The sequence below is a fragment of the Gigantopelta aegis genome, chromosome 7, assembly GCF_016097555.1.
Source record: "Gigantopelta aegis isolate Gae_Host chromosome 7, Gae_host_genome, whole genome shotgun sequence".
In the NCBI taxonomy this organism is placed as follows: Eukaryota; Metazoa; Mollusca; class Gastropoda; order Neomphalida; family Peltospiridae; genus Gigantopelta; species Gigantopelta aegis.
In genome coordinates, this window is record NC_054705.1 from 25,080,315 (window position 1) to 25,094,357 (window position 14,043).

Consider the following 14,043-nt stretch of genomic DNA (forward strand, 5'->3'; position numbering starts at 1 on the left):
TGAGTATGTATTTAGTTTTTTTATATTAATTACTTTGCAGAAAAAGGAAAAACAAAAATAACTGAAACCACTATAAATCAAAATGTTCTTGAAACCAAAATTTAACTGTTCTAAAATCCATCAACTAAAAATAAAAGAACAGCCAAAATGCTCCTACTTTAATTAGGAAATTGAACAGTAATAAAAATAATAATAAAACATAAAATGATAGCATTTTAATTTATTTTAGAAAAATAAACTGTATGCACTTTGGGAGTTTAAAAAGATCTAAATATTGATAATAAAGAAATGTAAATTTTTGAAACACATATACATGTAATCTAAGTGACAAAGAATACACACATTCACTCAATAATTTGAATGATATAATAAAAACATTGTTGCATAGCAAACTTTCAGAATGCACTTGTCAGGTACAAGCATAATTATATATCTACATCTACATGTATATTATATAGAACTGTATGATTAAAGTTATGATATTAAACCATAAATGTATAAAAATCTAAGGAAAATGAAAATTTTAAAACACAATCATAATTTTATTAACAATGCATGACTTTTGTTTGTGTTTTCAGTTTTCACGCATGCTAACGAGATCTGTGAAAAAAGTGCTTTCCTCTTCACACATTAGAAAACATCCAAGTAATATATAGAAAATAAAATACTGGTAACAAACTTTGTGGTACATGCAAGATTTAAAGAGAAAGTAAAATGTATTCACACAAGAGGCAGAAGCAGTCAAAAATAAATTAAGATGGAATTGTAGACGGCATTAGTATAAATCACTATGTTAAATCGGTTAAAACATTTCACTTCTTAATTCTTTTTATTTATTATTGTTATTTACTGTACGGTAAACTGATGTGAATTGTATATACCAATAGTTACATACCGGGTATATTGATTATGTTGAATCAGTTAAAACATTTCACTTCTTAATTCTTTTTATTTATTATTGTTATTTACTGTACGGTAAACTGATGTGAATTGTATATACCAATAGTTACATACCGGGTATATTGATTATGTTGAATCAGTTAAAACATTTCACTTCTTAATTATCACTACTTTTTATTTATTGTTATTTACTGTACAGTAAACTGATGTGAAGTTTGTGTAATGTGACTTGCGATGGTCGCCAATAAGGCAACACAAAGAAAAAACTTTGCATAGTTCACTACCATGTTTTTCTTAACATATTAATTTTTTCAAACTTCTACAGTTCTTTTTAATGTGGGTTTTTTTTATAAAGAGTTTATTTACTGCAGTGGCTCACATTGCAGCATGAATGAATGAATGTTTAACAACACCCCAGCATGAACTACAGAATGAATGAATGAATGAATGTTTAACAACACCCCAGCATGAACTACAGAATGAATGAATGAATGAATGTTTAACGACACCCCAGCATGAACTACAGAATGAATGAATGAATGAATGTTTAACGACACCCCAGCATGAACTACAGAATGAATGAATGAATGAATGTTTAACAACACCCCAGCATGAACTACAGAATGAATGAATGAATGTTTAACAACACCCCAGCATGAACTACAGAATGAATGTTTAACAACACCCCAGCATGAACTACAGAATGAATGAATGAATGAATGAATGAATGAATGGATGTTTAACAACACCCCAGCATGAACTACAGAATGAATGAATGAATGAATGAATGAATGAATGGATGTTTAACAACACCCCAGCATGAACTACAGAATGAATGAATGAATGAATGGATGTTTAACAACACCCCAGCATGAACTACAGAATGAATGAATGAATGTTCAATGACGCCCCAGCACGAAAAATGCATTGGCTATTAGGTGTCGAACTAATGTAAATGAATCCGTGAATTGATGATCAACATCAAGATAAAAACTGAAGAGTGAAATTAAAACATGGTGTGAAGATGATGTTATGGAGTACAATGCATGTTATGATGTTACAATGGATCTCATATGACATACACTGTTACCAAACCAAGTTGATAATAAAAGTACTACACTGATAAAAGCATAAATTTCATAGAATAGTATTAAATGTAAAAGGCATATACTGACATATTTGAAGGTGTTTACTCAATTCAGAACATTTGTTATTTCAAAAGCCCATTGCTCCAAAACATAAACAGTGGCAAATCCAGAAAATCCCAATAGGGGGCCCCAATAACGTGGTGGAAGGCTACAAACATTCCCAAAGGGATTCCTTGGATTCTTCAATGTAAAAAATTAAAACCGTAAATAAAAAAATAACTGTCACAAAATTTAGGGGGACCCCAAACTCCTGGGGCCTCCCCTTAGATCCACCTACTATAGTGGACTTCAAACTATGGTATAGGCATGTTCTGAAACCTTTGGAGCAATGGTCTTTTGAAATACAGAAACATGCCTATTTGAACATTAAATGTACAAATAATTATTAAATTCCAGAAACATCCCTATTTGAACATTAAATGTACAAATACTTATTAAATAATCTACAATTACTTGTATATACATTGTATATATATATACACCAGGCTATGTTGGGGTTTTGTTTCCAGCCCACATGCTATGATAATTACATTGCAGTGTATTATGTGTACAACTGAGAAAAATCTCAATATTACACAAATATATGCACCAAAAAAAAAAATATAGATGTAACTTGAGATGGGAAATGGTATAAACTGAAACATTATGCATTCATTCTTAGAATAACTGTAAGCACTTGATGAGAAAATATACATAGTATAATTTTTCTTGACAGATTAAAACAAAACCACTATATAGTAATCATATAATTTAAGATAGAAAGCTAGAACTATTATGCACACATGTATACAAACACCAGGCACTTGGTGGTAAGAAAATACCAATGTAATTATTAAATTTCTAACACTACGAAGTACATGTACAAGCACATTAAAAACCGAGTAATTCATATAAAAAAACACCAAGTAGAAACTGAACTATTATGCATATATAATCACTTAAAGGTCCATGGTTATAAAATCTTTGTCTGGACTCAAATTGGACGGTGTTAAATACAGATTAAACTTTGTTCCTGAATCCATCTGTAAATGATTCATAAATATTGATGGAAACAAAACATTTCGTAATATGCTTGTTTTGTTTAAATTTCCATACACATTACAAAGTACTGTTGATGTATGACAAGCTGAATTTCATAGAAATTAAGTACATGTATTATGCATATGAACATTATACGTAAACATTCTTTGTAGTGTCTTTGTGATTTCCAGCAGCACCAAATATTAAATGAACAGGAAACAAAGATCATAAACTATTATTGGTGGCAGTACAGAAATAACCTATTATGCAAATTGTTATATTGAAACATTTGTCCTAGAGTATTATGCAAAATAACTGGCCCCTTTTTTTAAGTATTAAAATTCAGAGCTCAGTTGTTCAAAGCATTGTTAAATTAATCCTGGGTTAGTCTAATATTTTCCTTTTAATTATTTTGCATAAAATACAAAATAAATTTTAGATGTGATTATGTATTAGTACCTTTGGTTGTCCTAAATCAAGCTTCAACTTTATGCCTCCATTTATTATTTGTACTGATTCAGTCGTTTGTTTTGAAAATTCCTCTTAATCACTGGTTAAGGTAATTAATGTTAAAACCAACCCCTGGCTCAAATATGGAGTCTAAAATACACCAGTATAAAATAACATGAAACCCACAAACATTTAGCTCACTTGGCTGAAGTTAACAAACATAATGCAGGATCTCATGCTTATAAAACTTTTTATGTCATCACATCTGTTTTCTTGTGTTTTTTCTTCTTTTATTTTTGTGTAACTTAATGTTCATGAGGCAAACACAGATTAAAATTGCAAGAAAGACCATCAGTATTTCCCTCCAATACAAATAGCACTTAAAACAAAGCACAGTATGTCAAACTCGAAAAGATAATAACTTTAACTGATATTGGTGCACCCTCTGGTGTACATGGTATTGCTTCCAGGGCACATATTTTCGAAGCGATCTTAGCACTACCAAATCGTAAAACCATCATAGGTTATGACATCACTAATATGACTGCATCAAAAAGATGGGTCCAGTACTGGCTCCCACTCATGAGTCATAGCCAATTTTAACGACTCAGTAGGTAGGTGCAAACCACTACACTGCCTTTGCTCTCTTTCTAACTACTAACCTACTGTTCTGAACAGACAGCTCAGATAGCTGAGGTGTGCACCCAGGACCTCATACTTGAACCTTAATTGGATATAAGCACAAAAATAAATGCATAGTACATTGTCATTATATTTTGTACAAAATATAAAGGCATCCCCCATAATCCACAAGTGAATTCATATACGTGCAAATGTGTATTAAGTTATTTGTAGTCTACACAGTGAATAAGTAACTGTTAAACACACGCTTCACTGTAATAGATGAGACATTTAACATAAGAGGTATGAGGTCACCTGGATCTGCACCTGTAACTCTATTCTCAGTGTACAAGATCAATCTGAACTATTGTCGAGTCCATGCTTTGATTAAACCGTGTAACAGTTATTCTGACTGTGACCCTATCTCGGGATCAATCTGAACTATTGTCGAGTCCATGCTTTGATTAAACCGTGTAACAGTTATTCTGACTGTGACCCTATCTCGGGATCAATCTGAACTATTGTCGAGTCCATGCTTTGATTAAACCGTGTAACAGTTATTCTGACTGTGACCCTATCTCGGGATCAATCTGAACTATTGTCGAGTCCATGTTTTGATTAAACCGTGTAACAGTTATTCTGACTGTGACCCTATCTCGGGATCAATCTGAACTATTGTCGAGTCCATGTTTTGATTAAACCGTGTAACAGTTATTCTGACTGTGACCCTTTCTCGGGATCAATCTGAACTATTGTCGAGTCCATGTTTTGATTAAACCGTATAACAGTTATTCTGACTGTGATCCTTTCTCAGGATTTATCTGAACTATTGTCGAGTCCATGTTTTGATTAAACCGTGTAACAGTTATTCTGACTGTGACCCCATCTCGTGCAGCATCAATCGGGGAACTATCGCGCGGTCTCGAGTCCATGTGATCTCTGACCTGCGGCTTCGCCTCGATGACACGTGATACGTTCGGCTATTTCCTCCGGACTGTCTTTTGACCCATTATTCTCGGGAAGGAATGATAGCTGTAAATAATGAAAAATCGGGTATTGTCGAGTCCATGTCTGCTGCTCCTGAAACCGTATAACAGTTATTCTGACTGTGACCCTTTCTCGGGATCAATCTGAACTATTGCTGAGTCCATGTTTTGATTAAACCATATAACAGTTATTCTGACTGTGATCCTTTCTCAGGATTTATCTGAACTATTGTCGAGTCCATGTTTTGATTAAAGCGTCGCCGCCCGTGCCGAGACCCCATCCCGTGCAGCATCCGTGCGGGGAAGAATCGCGCGGTCTCCATCTCAATGGTGATCTCTGACCTGCGGCTTCGCCTCGATGACACGTGATACGTTCGGCTATTTCCTCCGGACTTGTCTTTTTTCCCGTTATTCTCGGGAAGGAATGCACTAGCTGTAAATAATGAAAAATCGGGTTTTGGCCTGTCTGCCGCGGCCGTCTGCTGCTCCTGACCCAGGTCGATGGTTTCTATCCCGGAATGGTTGTGCATGGACGACACAGACACGGCCTCCACGCTCTGTCGCTCCACGGACACCCGGACACTGTGGGCAGAGGCGCGGCTGATCATCGACCCGTTGCTTCCCCGGCGGATGAGGCCACCGCGCGGAGCTCGCAGGGCATTGAGGACCGGCGCGATGATCGGCTGGATCTTGTTCCTTCTCCTCTTCTTCCTCTTCTTCTTCCGTTTCTTCACCGGCTCGCGGGATTCCTCACTGTCCGATATCCCAACCTGACCGATAGCGAAGCCTAGCTGAGAGTTGTGGGACTTGAGAGACTGGATGTCTGAAATAACAAGTTGGTTTAAACAATATTTATTGCCGTTCGAAAACAGCAGTGGTCTGGGGATTGACCAACAGGTGTTAGCCTGTATAAAGGTCTCTCCCAACATTTTACAATATGAATTACAAGCAATAAAATAAAACATTATTATAACTTGTTCGAAATTTACTAACAAAGACGGGGAAAATAGAAGGAAGAAAAGGTAAAGAGGATGAACAGGTTATTACCGTTGAGCATTTTACATTATTTAGAATTAGATAAGTTAAAAGATTGTGTAGTTTAATGACACCACTACAAAATGGTCAAAGTACTTGGATTTGGAAATAAACTGCCTTTACGTGTATTATAACTACAAAATGGTCAAAGTACTTGGATTTGGAAATAAACTGCCTTTACGTGTATTATAACTACAAAATGGTCAAAGTACTTGGATTTGGAAATAAACTGCCTTTACGTGTATTATAACTACAAAATGGTCAAAGTACTTGGATTTGGAAATAAACTGCCTTTACGTGTATTATAACTACAAAATGGTCAAAGTACTTGGATTTGGAAATAAACTGCCTTTACGTGTATTATAACTACAAAATGGTCAAAGTACTTGGATTTGGAAATAAACTGCCTTTACGTGTATTATAACTACAAAATGGTCAAAGTACTTGGATTTGGAAATAAACTGCCTTTACGTGTATTATAACTACAAAATGGTCAAAGTACTTGGATTTGGAAATAAACTGCCTTTACGTGTATTATAACTACAAAATGGTCAAAGTACTTGGATTTGGAAATAAACTGCCTTTACGTGTATTATAACTACAAAATGGTCAAAGTACTTGGATTTGGAAATAAACTGCCTTTACGTGTATTATAACTACAAAATGGTCAAAGTACTTGGATTTGGAAATAAACTGCCTTTACGTGTATTATAACTACAAAATGGTCAAAGTACTTGGATTTGGAAATAAACTGCCTTTACGTGTATTATAACTACAAAATGGTCAAAGTACTTGGATTTGGAAATAAACTGCCTTTACGTGTATTATAACTACAAAATGGTCAAAGTACTTGGATTTGGAAATAAACTGCCTTTACGTGTATTATAACTACAAAATGGTCAAAGTACTTGGATTTGGAAATAAACTGCCTTTACGTGTATTATAACTACAAAATGGTCAAAGTACTTGGATTTGGAAATAAACTGCCTTTACGTGTATTATAACTACAAAATGGTCAAAGTACTTGGATTTGGAAATAAACTGCCTTTACGTGTATTATAACTACAAAATGGTCAAAGTACTTGGATTTGGAAATAAACTGCCTTTACGTGTATTATAACTACAAAATGGTCAAAGTACTTGGATTTGGAAATAAACTGCCTTTACGTGTATTATAACTACAAAATGGTCAAAGTACTTGGATTTGGAAATAAACTGCCTTTACGTGTATTATAACTACAAAATGGTCAAAGTACTTGGATTTGGAAATAAACTGCCTTTACGTGTATTATAACTACAAAATGGTCAAAGTACTTGGATTTGGAAATAAACTGCCTTTACGTGTATTATAACTACAAAATGGTCAAAGTACTTGGATTTGGAAATAAACTGCCTTTACGTGTATTATAACTACAAAATGGTCAAAGTACTTGGATATAAACTGCCTTTACGTGTATTATAACTACAAAATGGTCAAAGTACTTGGATTTGGAAATAAACTGCCTTTACGTGTATTATAACTACAAAATGGTCAAAGTACTTGGATTTGGAAATAAACTGCCTTTACATGTATTATAACTACAAAATGGTCAAAGTACTTGGATTTGGAAATAAACTGCCTTTACATGTATTATAACTACAAAATGGTCAAAGTACTTGGATTTGGAAATAAACTGCCTTTACATGTATTATAACTACAAAATGGTCAAAGTACTTGGATTTGGAAATAATTAAACTAACAACCTAGTGCTATGGAGGGTGGATGTGGCAACCTAATCAGGACTCAAATTAGGGGGCAAGGCCATTTGTTCTAGACCAATGGAGATTGTTTGAGGGCATTACGGCCAGAAAGCAGGCCAACAAGGAAAACTTCAACAAATATCTAAATATAACACAACAGCACACATTTAAAATAAAGAAGTGTGAATGGTTTCATGTTTCATAATAAAACAACTTTCAGGAGTCGTTTTTGAGTATGATTGCCAGTTAGTACCATGTAAAATAAGGCGTGGCCAGTTTGGCCATGAGACAATGTTTAATTCTGAGAGCATTGGGGTATACGACTAGGGCATTATGGCAATTTGATGCATGGCCTCTGTTAAATTCAAGAGGTGTATTGTAGTGATGAAGACGTTTATTAAATACATTGTATATAGATTTAGTGTTGTACTAGTTGGGTACCCGAGTCAGAGGGTGGATTTATGGATTGGAGATCTGATGATGATGTCATGGTAGTGATGAAGAAGTTGATTAAATATAAAGATTTAGTGTTTTATATTTGGGTACCCGAGTCCGAGTATCTCCTCAGCGTTCCGGCAACTGGTGCAGTGACCCCACCTCTCCGTCTGATTAGTTTTGGCATTGCTGCGGCAAAGGTTGATGAGACACTGTGTGAACTTACACTGTTGAGATCAAGTTTCATCCCTGTGAAAAACAAAACACATGTAGGAATTGGTTGGTATAACATATTACAATCTGCAACTGAGGACAGAAATACAGCGGTCATGAAAAGACTTAGTGACCATTCCGATATCACATATAGACAATAATACATGAGAGGCCATTAGATACCATTTATCTCACAACGAGTTGTTTGTATAGACAATAATACATGAGAGGCCGTTAGATACCATTTATCTCACAACGAGTTGTTTGTATAGACAATAATACATGAGTGGCCGTTAGATACCATTTATCTCACAACGAGTTGTTTGTATAGACAATAATACATGAGTGGCCATTAGATACCATTTATCTCACAACGAATTGTTTAGATAGAGAATAATACATGAGTGGCCGTTAGATACTATTTATCTCACAACGAGTTGTTTAGATAGAGAATAATACATGAGTGGCCGTTAGATACTATTTATCTCACAACGAGTTGTTTATATAGAGAATACTACATGAGTGGCCGTTAGATACCGTTTATCTCACAACGAGTTGTTTGTATAGACAATAATACATGAGAGGCCGTTAGATACTATTTATCTCACGAGTTGTTTCAAAATGTATCTAATGAGCAAACGTGTGTTTGATACATTTTTAAACAACTAATTGTGAGATAAATGGTATCTAACGGACATGAATGTATTATTCTATTTCTTACATATCCTAAAAAAATTTTAGTTTTACGCAAATTTTAACATCTGTTTTTACTAAAAGTTATTTACAGCTGTTGCACTTGTAGCTGACTTATGCGTCACAGACCCATGATTGTCAGGTTAACTATACATCACAGTGTAATCGATTTCCACCCTGCTGTTTTTTTATTGGATGTATAGCATTGGTGACCATCACCTAGGAGCAGCAAGTCGTATGTTTTAAAATTGTTAACACGTGTGTGTAAACAACTATATGTTATCAAAATAATGTATGATGTTCTCACCGATGGGTGTGTAAGAAGACACATTTGGTGACAAATACTGGTACTACTTGTCAGTGGCTTAAATCTTTGCCGGAAATTGTCGACACAATAAAAATAAAATAAATTTTATTTTATGTCTCAAATAAAATATAACTTTTATTGTGTGTATCAAACAATCAAATAGACACTGGTATGAGACTTAATAGAGGCTGTTAAAAATTCTGGTTAAATAATGCAACGCTACGTTTTCGAAGCCTAGATTGACAGACGCATTTTCGTTAGTATCGTATTTCCGTACATGCCAATATTTTGTTGTATTTTTTTAGACATTTTTTGTTGATTCCATGTATTAGCTAACCCCTCTTCTCTTGTTGGTATTTAGAGACTTGAAAAGTCGGCTAATACACAGCGATATACGGTACAAGAAAAAGAGTGTAAACAAGTACCAATAATGTGCAATTAATCATTAATGTGGGAAATTCATCAGATGAACAATGCTGACCGAACAGACTGACTGTTTAAGTGTACAACACAAGAGGCATGGGTGTACAGAATACATTACATAACCCAATTCAGTGTTGTGTTTTCTCTAATGCTAGGATCAGACTACCAACTGCCAGCAGAAAGTTGACCAACTCGATGGTTACATTGTAATTTCTCAAACTCCCGGCTTAAGATGGATGCACTCAGATTAACTAATGGGTTATATGACGAGAATCAAGTTGTAAAATCGCTCAGACTAGCAAATGGATAGTCGTAGAGGTCGCGACAGCAGAACGTTGACCAACTTTCTGCTGGCAGTTGGTAGTCTGAGTCTAGCATTAAAGCAGAACAAAACACTGACGTTGGTTATGTAACGTATAAGCATTTCGTCTTCCAAATGGGTTGTCTGCCTTTTGGGAGGAAATTTAACCACTCCAACCCAGAGTGAGATTTAACAACTTGATGTGAATTGCAACACCAACATCTCTCTCACTAACACCTAATCATTATGATTCTGTTTGACGATCCATTTCATTTAGTTGAATAAATATTGTTTAAAACAAAATTATCCTTCGTCTTGGATAGACTCCCAGATACATGTAGATGGCCTGCATGCCAGGAAACGGTGTGTTTGAACTGTAACTGAATTACAGGAATAAAAGCAAATAAAATGAAGAAGCATGCACCTAGAGCTCTTTAATGGATTTAACTTTACAATGAATGCTCCCTTACCAAGGGGATCATCGTGTGTGCTGTGAAAACTGATGGACATTCTTCCATTGTTGATGTCTTTTCTTTTCTCAAACGCTCTCGCTATCATTTTGTGTTTTTTCAGTTTCACTGGTTTGTTGGACGGCTTTCTAAATACCCTGAAGTAAAAATAAAAACAACATTTTGTTTATTTCTAGTTTGTATATAGGAAGGAAGGAAGGAAGGAAATGTTTTATTTAATGATGCACTCAACACATTTTATTTATGGTTATATGGCATCAGCATATGGTTACGGTCCACACAGATATTGAGAGAGGAAACCTGATGTCGCCACTTCATGGACTACTTGTTTCGATAAGGAGCAAGGAATCTTTTATATGCACCATCCCACAGACAGGGTAGCATATTATACCACAGCCTTTGATATACCAGTTGTGGTGCACTGGCTGGAACGAGAAATAACCCAACTGGCCCACCGACGGGGATCGATCCCAGACCGGCCGCGAATCGAGTGAGCGCTTTACCACTGGGCTACGCCCTGCCCCAGTTTGTATAGAGGATATACAGTCATCAGTAATGAGTTCTGGCAAACAAATATCAGTTGCAAATTCAATGCTTGAAATAGAACTTAAAATACTTGCTAGTTTTTACTGTATAATGTTTTTTAAAGGATAAAATGGAACATATGGTATCTGGATGATGTTAAAATTTGTTTTGTTTAACAACACCGCTAGAGCACATTGATTTATTAATCATTTGATTTATTAATCATTTATTAATCATCGGCTATTGGATGTCAAACACATGGTCATTTTGACAGTCATAGAGACGAAACCTGCTACATTTTGTTCATTAGTAGCAAGGGATCTTTTATATGCACCATCCCACAGAGGATAGCACATACCATGGCCCTTGATATACCAGTTGTGGTGCACTGGCTGAAATGAGAAATACAACTGGTCAAAGGCCGTGGTATGTGCTGTCCTGTCTGGGGGAAAGTGCATATAAAAGATCCCTTGCTGCTAATGGAAAAATGTAGCGGGTTTTCTCTGATGACTATGAGTCAGAACTGCCAAATGTTTGACATCCAATAGACGATGGTTAATAAATCAATGTGCTCTAGTGGTGTCATTAAACAAAACAAACTTTAGGTTCATCATCTGGTTCTACTCCAATCTTGAAACTAACCTATATGAATGTAATACTACAGGGTTCACCCGGCCCATTTCCAAACTGGCCAATTGCTATACAAAGGAGGCTACAACATTTAGTATCTTGATAAATATGTTTTTTGTAAATAATTTCAGTTAGGTTTGACATAAGAAGAAAAGAAAAATTGTTTTAGAAATAACAAAATAATACTATTTTTGTGTACAATTTAGAAGACAATTGGTTCATATATAAATAACTTGTAGTAAATTCTATAGTATGAAAAAAGGCGTTCCCTGTGGGACGGACTATCGTTAATTTTCTACATGACCTACTTTCTAAGGAATCTTTCCCATGAAGAAAGCGAGGCTTTGTTCCAGGACCATGAACTCATGGCGATGCCTGCCCCGAAGAACGCGAAGACATGAATCTGTGCGGCGATGAGGCTGGGTCGGTTTGTCACCACGCAGGTCTGGGCGGTGGCGTTGGTGGTCGACTGGAGGAGAGTGACGTTCGCTTCACAGCTGGAAAACAAACAAACATACGATATACTGTCTTCACAACACAGTTTATATGACAATAATTTGTAATATTTTGTGAATTTATCAAATGAATGAATGTTGAATGACACCCCAGCATAATAATACACATCGGCTATTGGGTGTCAGAAAAGGTAAGTATATAGAAATATAAAGAATTTATTGATGTATAAGTCACTAAATTTGCGACTGTTATACATCAATAAATTAACAAATAAATCAGTTTCTAACGTCATTTCCATGACCTGTTTTACATAATGACGTCCCATTCGACGTAATGACCATCTTCTGAGGTTTATCGAAGGATAACATTCATTGTTTTAGTGATGTTGTCCAATGAGAATAGAAGGAAGGAAGGAAATGTTTTATTTAACGACGCACTCAACACATTTTATTTACGGTTATATGGTGTCGGACATATGGTTACGGACCACACAGATATTGAGAGAGGAAACCCGCTGTCACAACTTCATGGGATACTCTTTTTGATTAGCAGCAAGGGATCTTTTATATATAACATCCCACAGACAGGATAGTATATACCACAGCCTTTATTACACCAGTTGTGGGGCACTGGCTGGAACGAGAAATAGCCTAATGGGCCCACCAACAGGGATTGATCCTAGATTGACTGCTCTTCGGGCGAGCGCTGTACCACTGAGCTACATGTACATGTATGTCCTGCCCCAATGAGAAGAGAAGAGAGTAACAGTGGGAAGTTTGTAATTATATATAATTGATATGGAACTGATCCAGCTCCTTATAGCCATATAATCGGCCTCGGTGGTGTTGTGGTTAAGCCATCGGACATAAGACTGGTAGGTACTGGGTTCGCAACCTGGTACTGGCTCCCACCCAGAGCGAGTTTTAATGACTCAGTGGGTAGGTGTAAGACCACTACACTCTCTTTTTTCTCACTATTCACTAACAACCAACCCACTGTTCTGGACAGACAGCCCAGATAGCTGAGGTGTGTGCCCAGGACAATGTGCTCCAACCTTAATTGGATATAAGCACGAACATAAGTTGAAATAAAATGAAATAGCCATATAGTTGTTCACACTAAAGAGCTCCTACATTGGTTAGACTCCACTACAGCTACAATGATAAGTGAACCATTTTAATAATGATACAATGAAAATGTGTGGATCTTATTTGCTGTGTGAACACTTTACAACAATATGTAACAAAACATTGCATTACTGTTAAATGTTTAAATCAGTGTGCTCTAATGGTGCAGTAAACAAAACAAACTTTAACCTTTAACCTTTAACTTCAGTGTAATGATGACATCACAATGATGTCACTTTGTAATAATTTGAGTGTGAATGGCTTAAAATGTGAAATACATTTCAGTACTAGCACTGATACTGAGTATAGTGTGACCCAATTTCCATACATGTGTAAATTGGAGGACTTTCATTGGAAATGCAGTATATAATCAACACAAAGGTTAACCCATTAGGTAGGGACTCAAAAACTAAGCTGATATAAGTCAAAAAAGAAAAAAAGAATGTTAATTAGAACTATTAGCTAAAATAAATTTTGTCATATCAACATCACAAAACACAATACAAAAATATTTTAAGAATCAAATACTTGATCATATTTATTTAATAATTAGTACTGAAAGT

At 35.5% G+C, this 14,043-nt stretch overlaps 1 protein-coding gene across 1 annotated transcript in view; it reads right to left on the reverse strand.

Annotated features, from left to right (window-relative positions):
- Positions 1–5,236: 5,236 nt before the first annotated feature.
- LOC121376807 (smoothened homolog) overlaps positions 5,237–14,043 on the reverse strand; it is a 31,542-nt gene continuing 22,735 nt past the window's right edge. Inside the window, exons 9-12 of the mRNA XM_041504581.1 lie at positions 12,206–12,394; positions 10,743–10,879; positions 8,447–8,584; positions 5,237–5,948 (exon numbers count right to left, since the gene is read on the reverse strand). Coding sequence (XP_041360515.1) covers positions 5,314–5,948; positions 8,447–8,584; positions 10,743–10,879; positions 12,206–12,394 — 1,099 coding nt within the window. The 3' untranslated portion in view covers positions 5,237–5,313. The remainder of the gene's footprint in view (positions 5,949–8,446; positions 8,585–10,742; positions 10,880–12,205; positions 12,395–14,043) is intronic.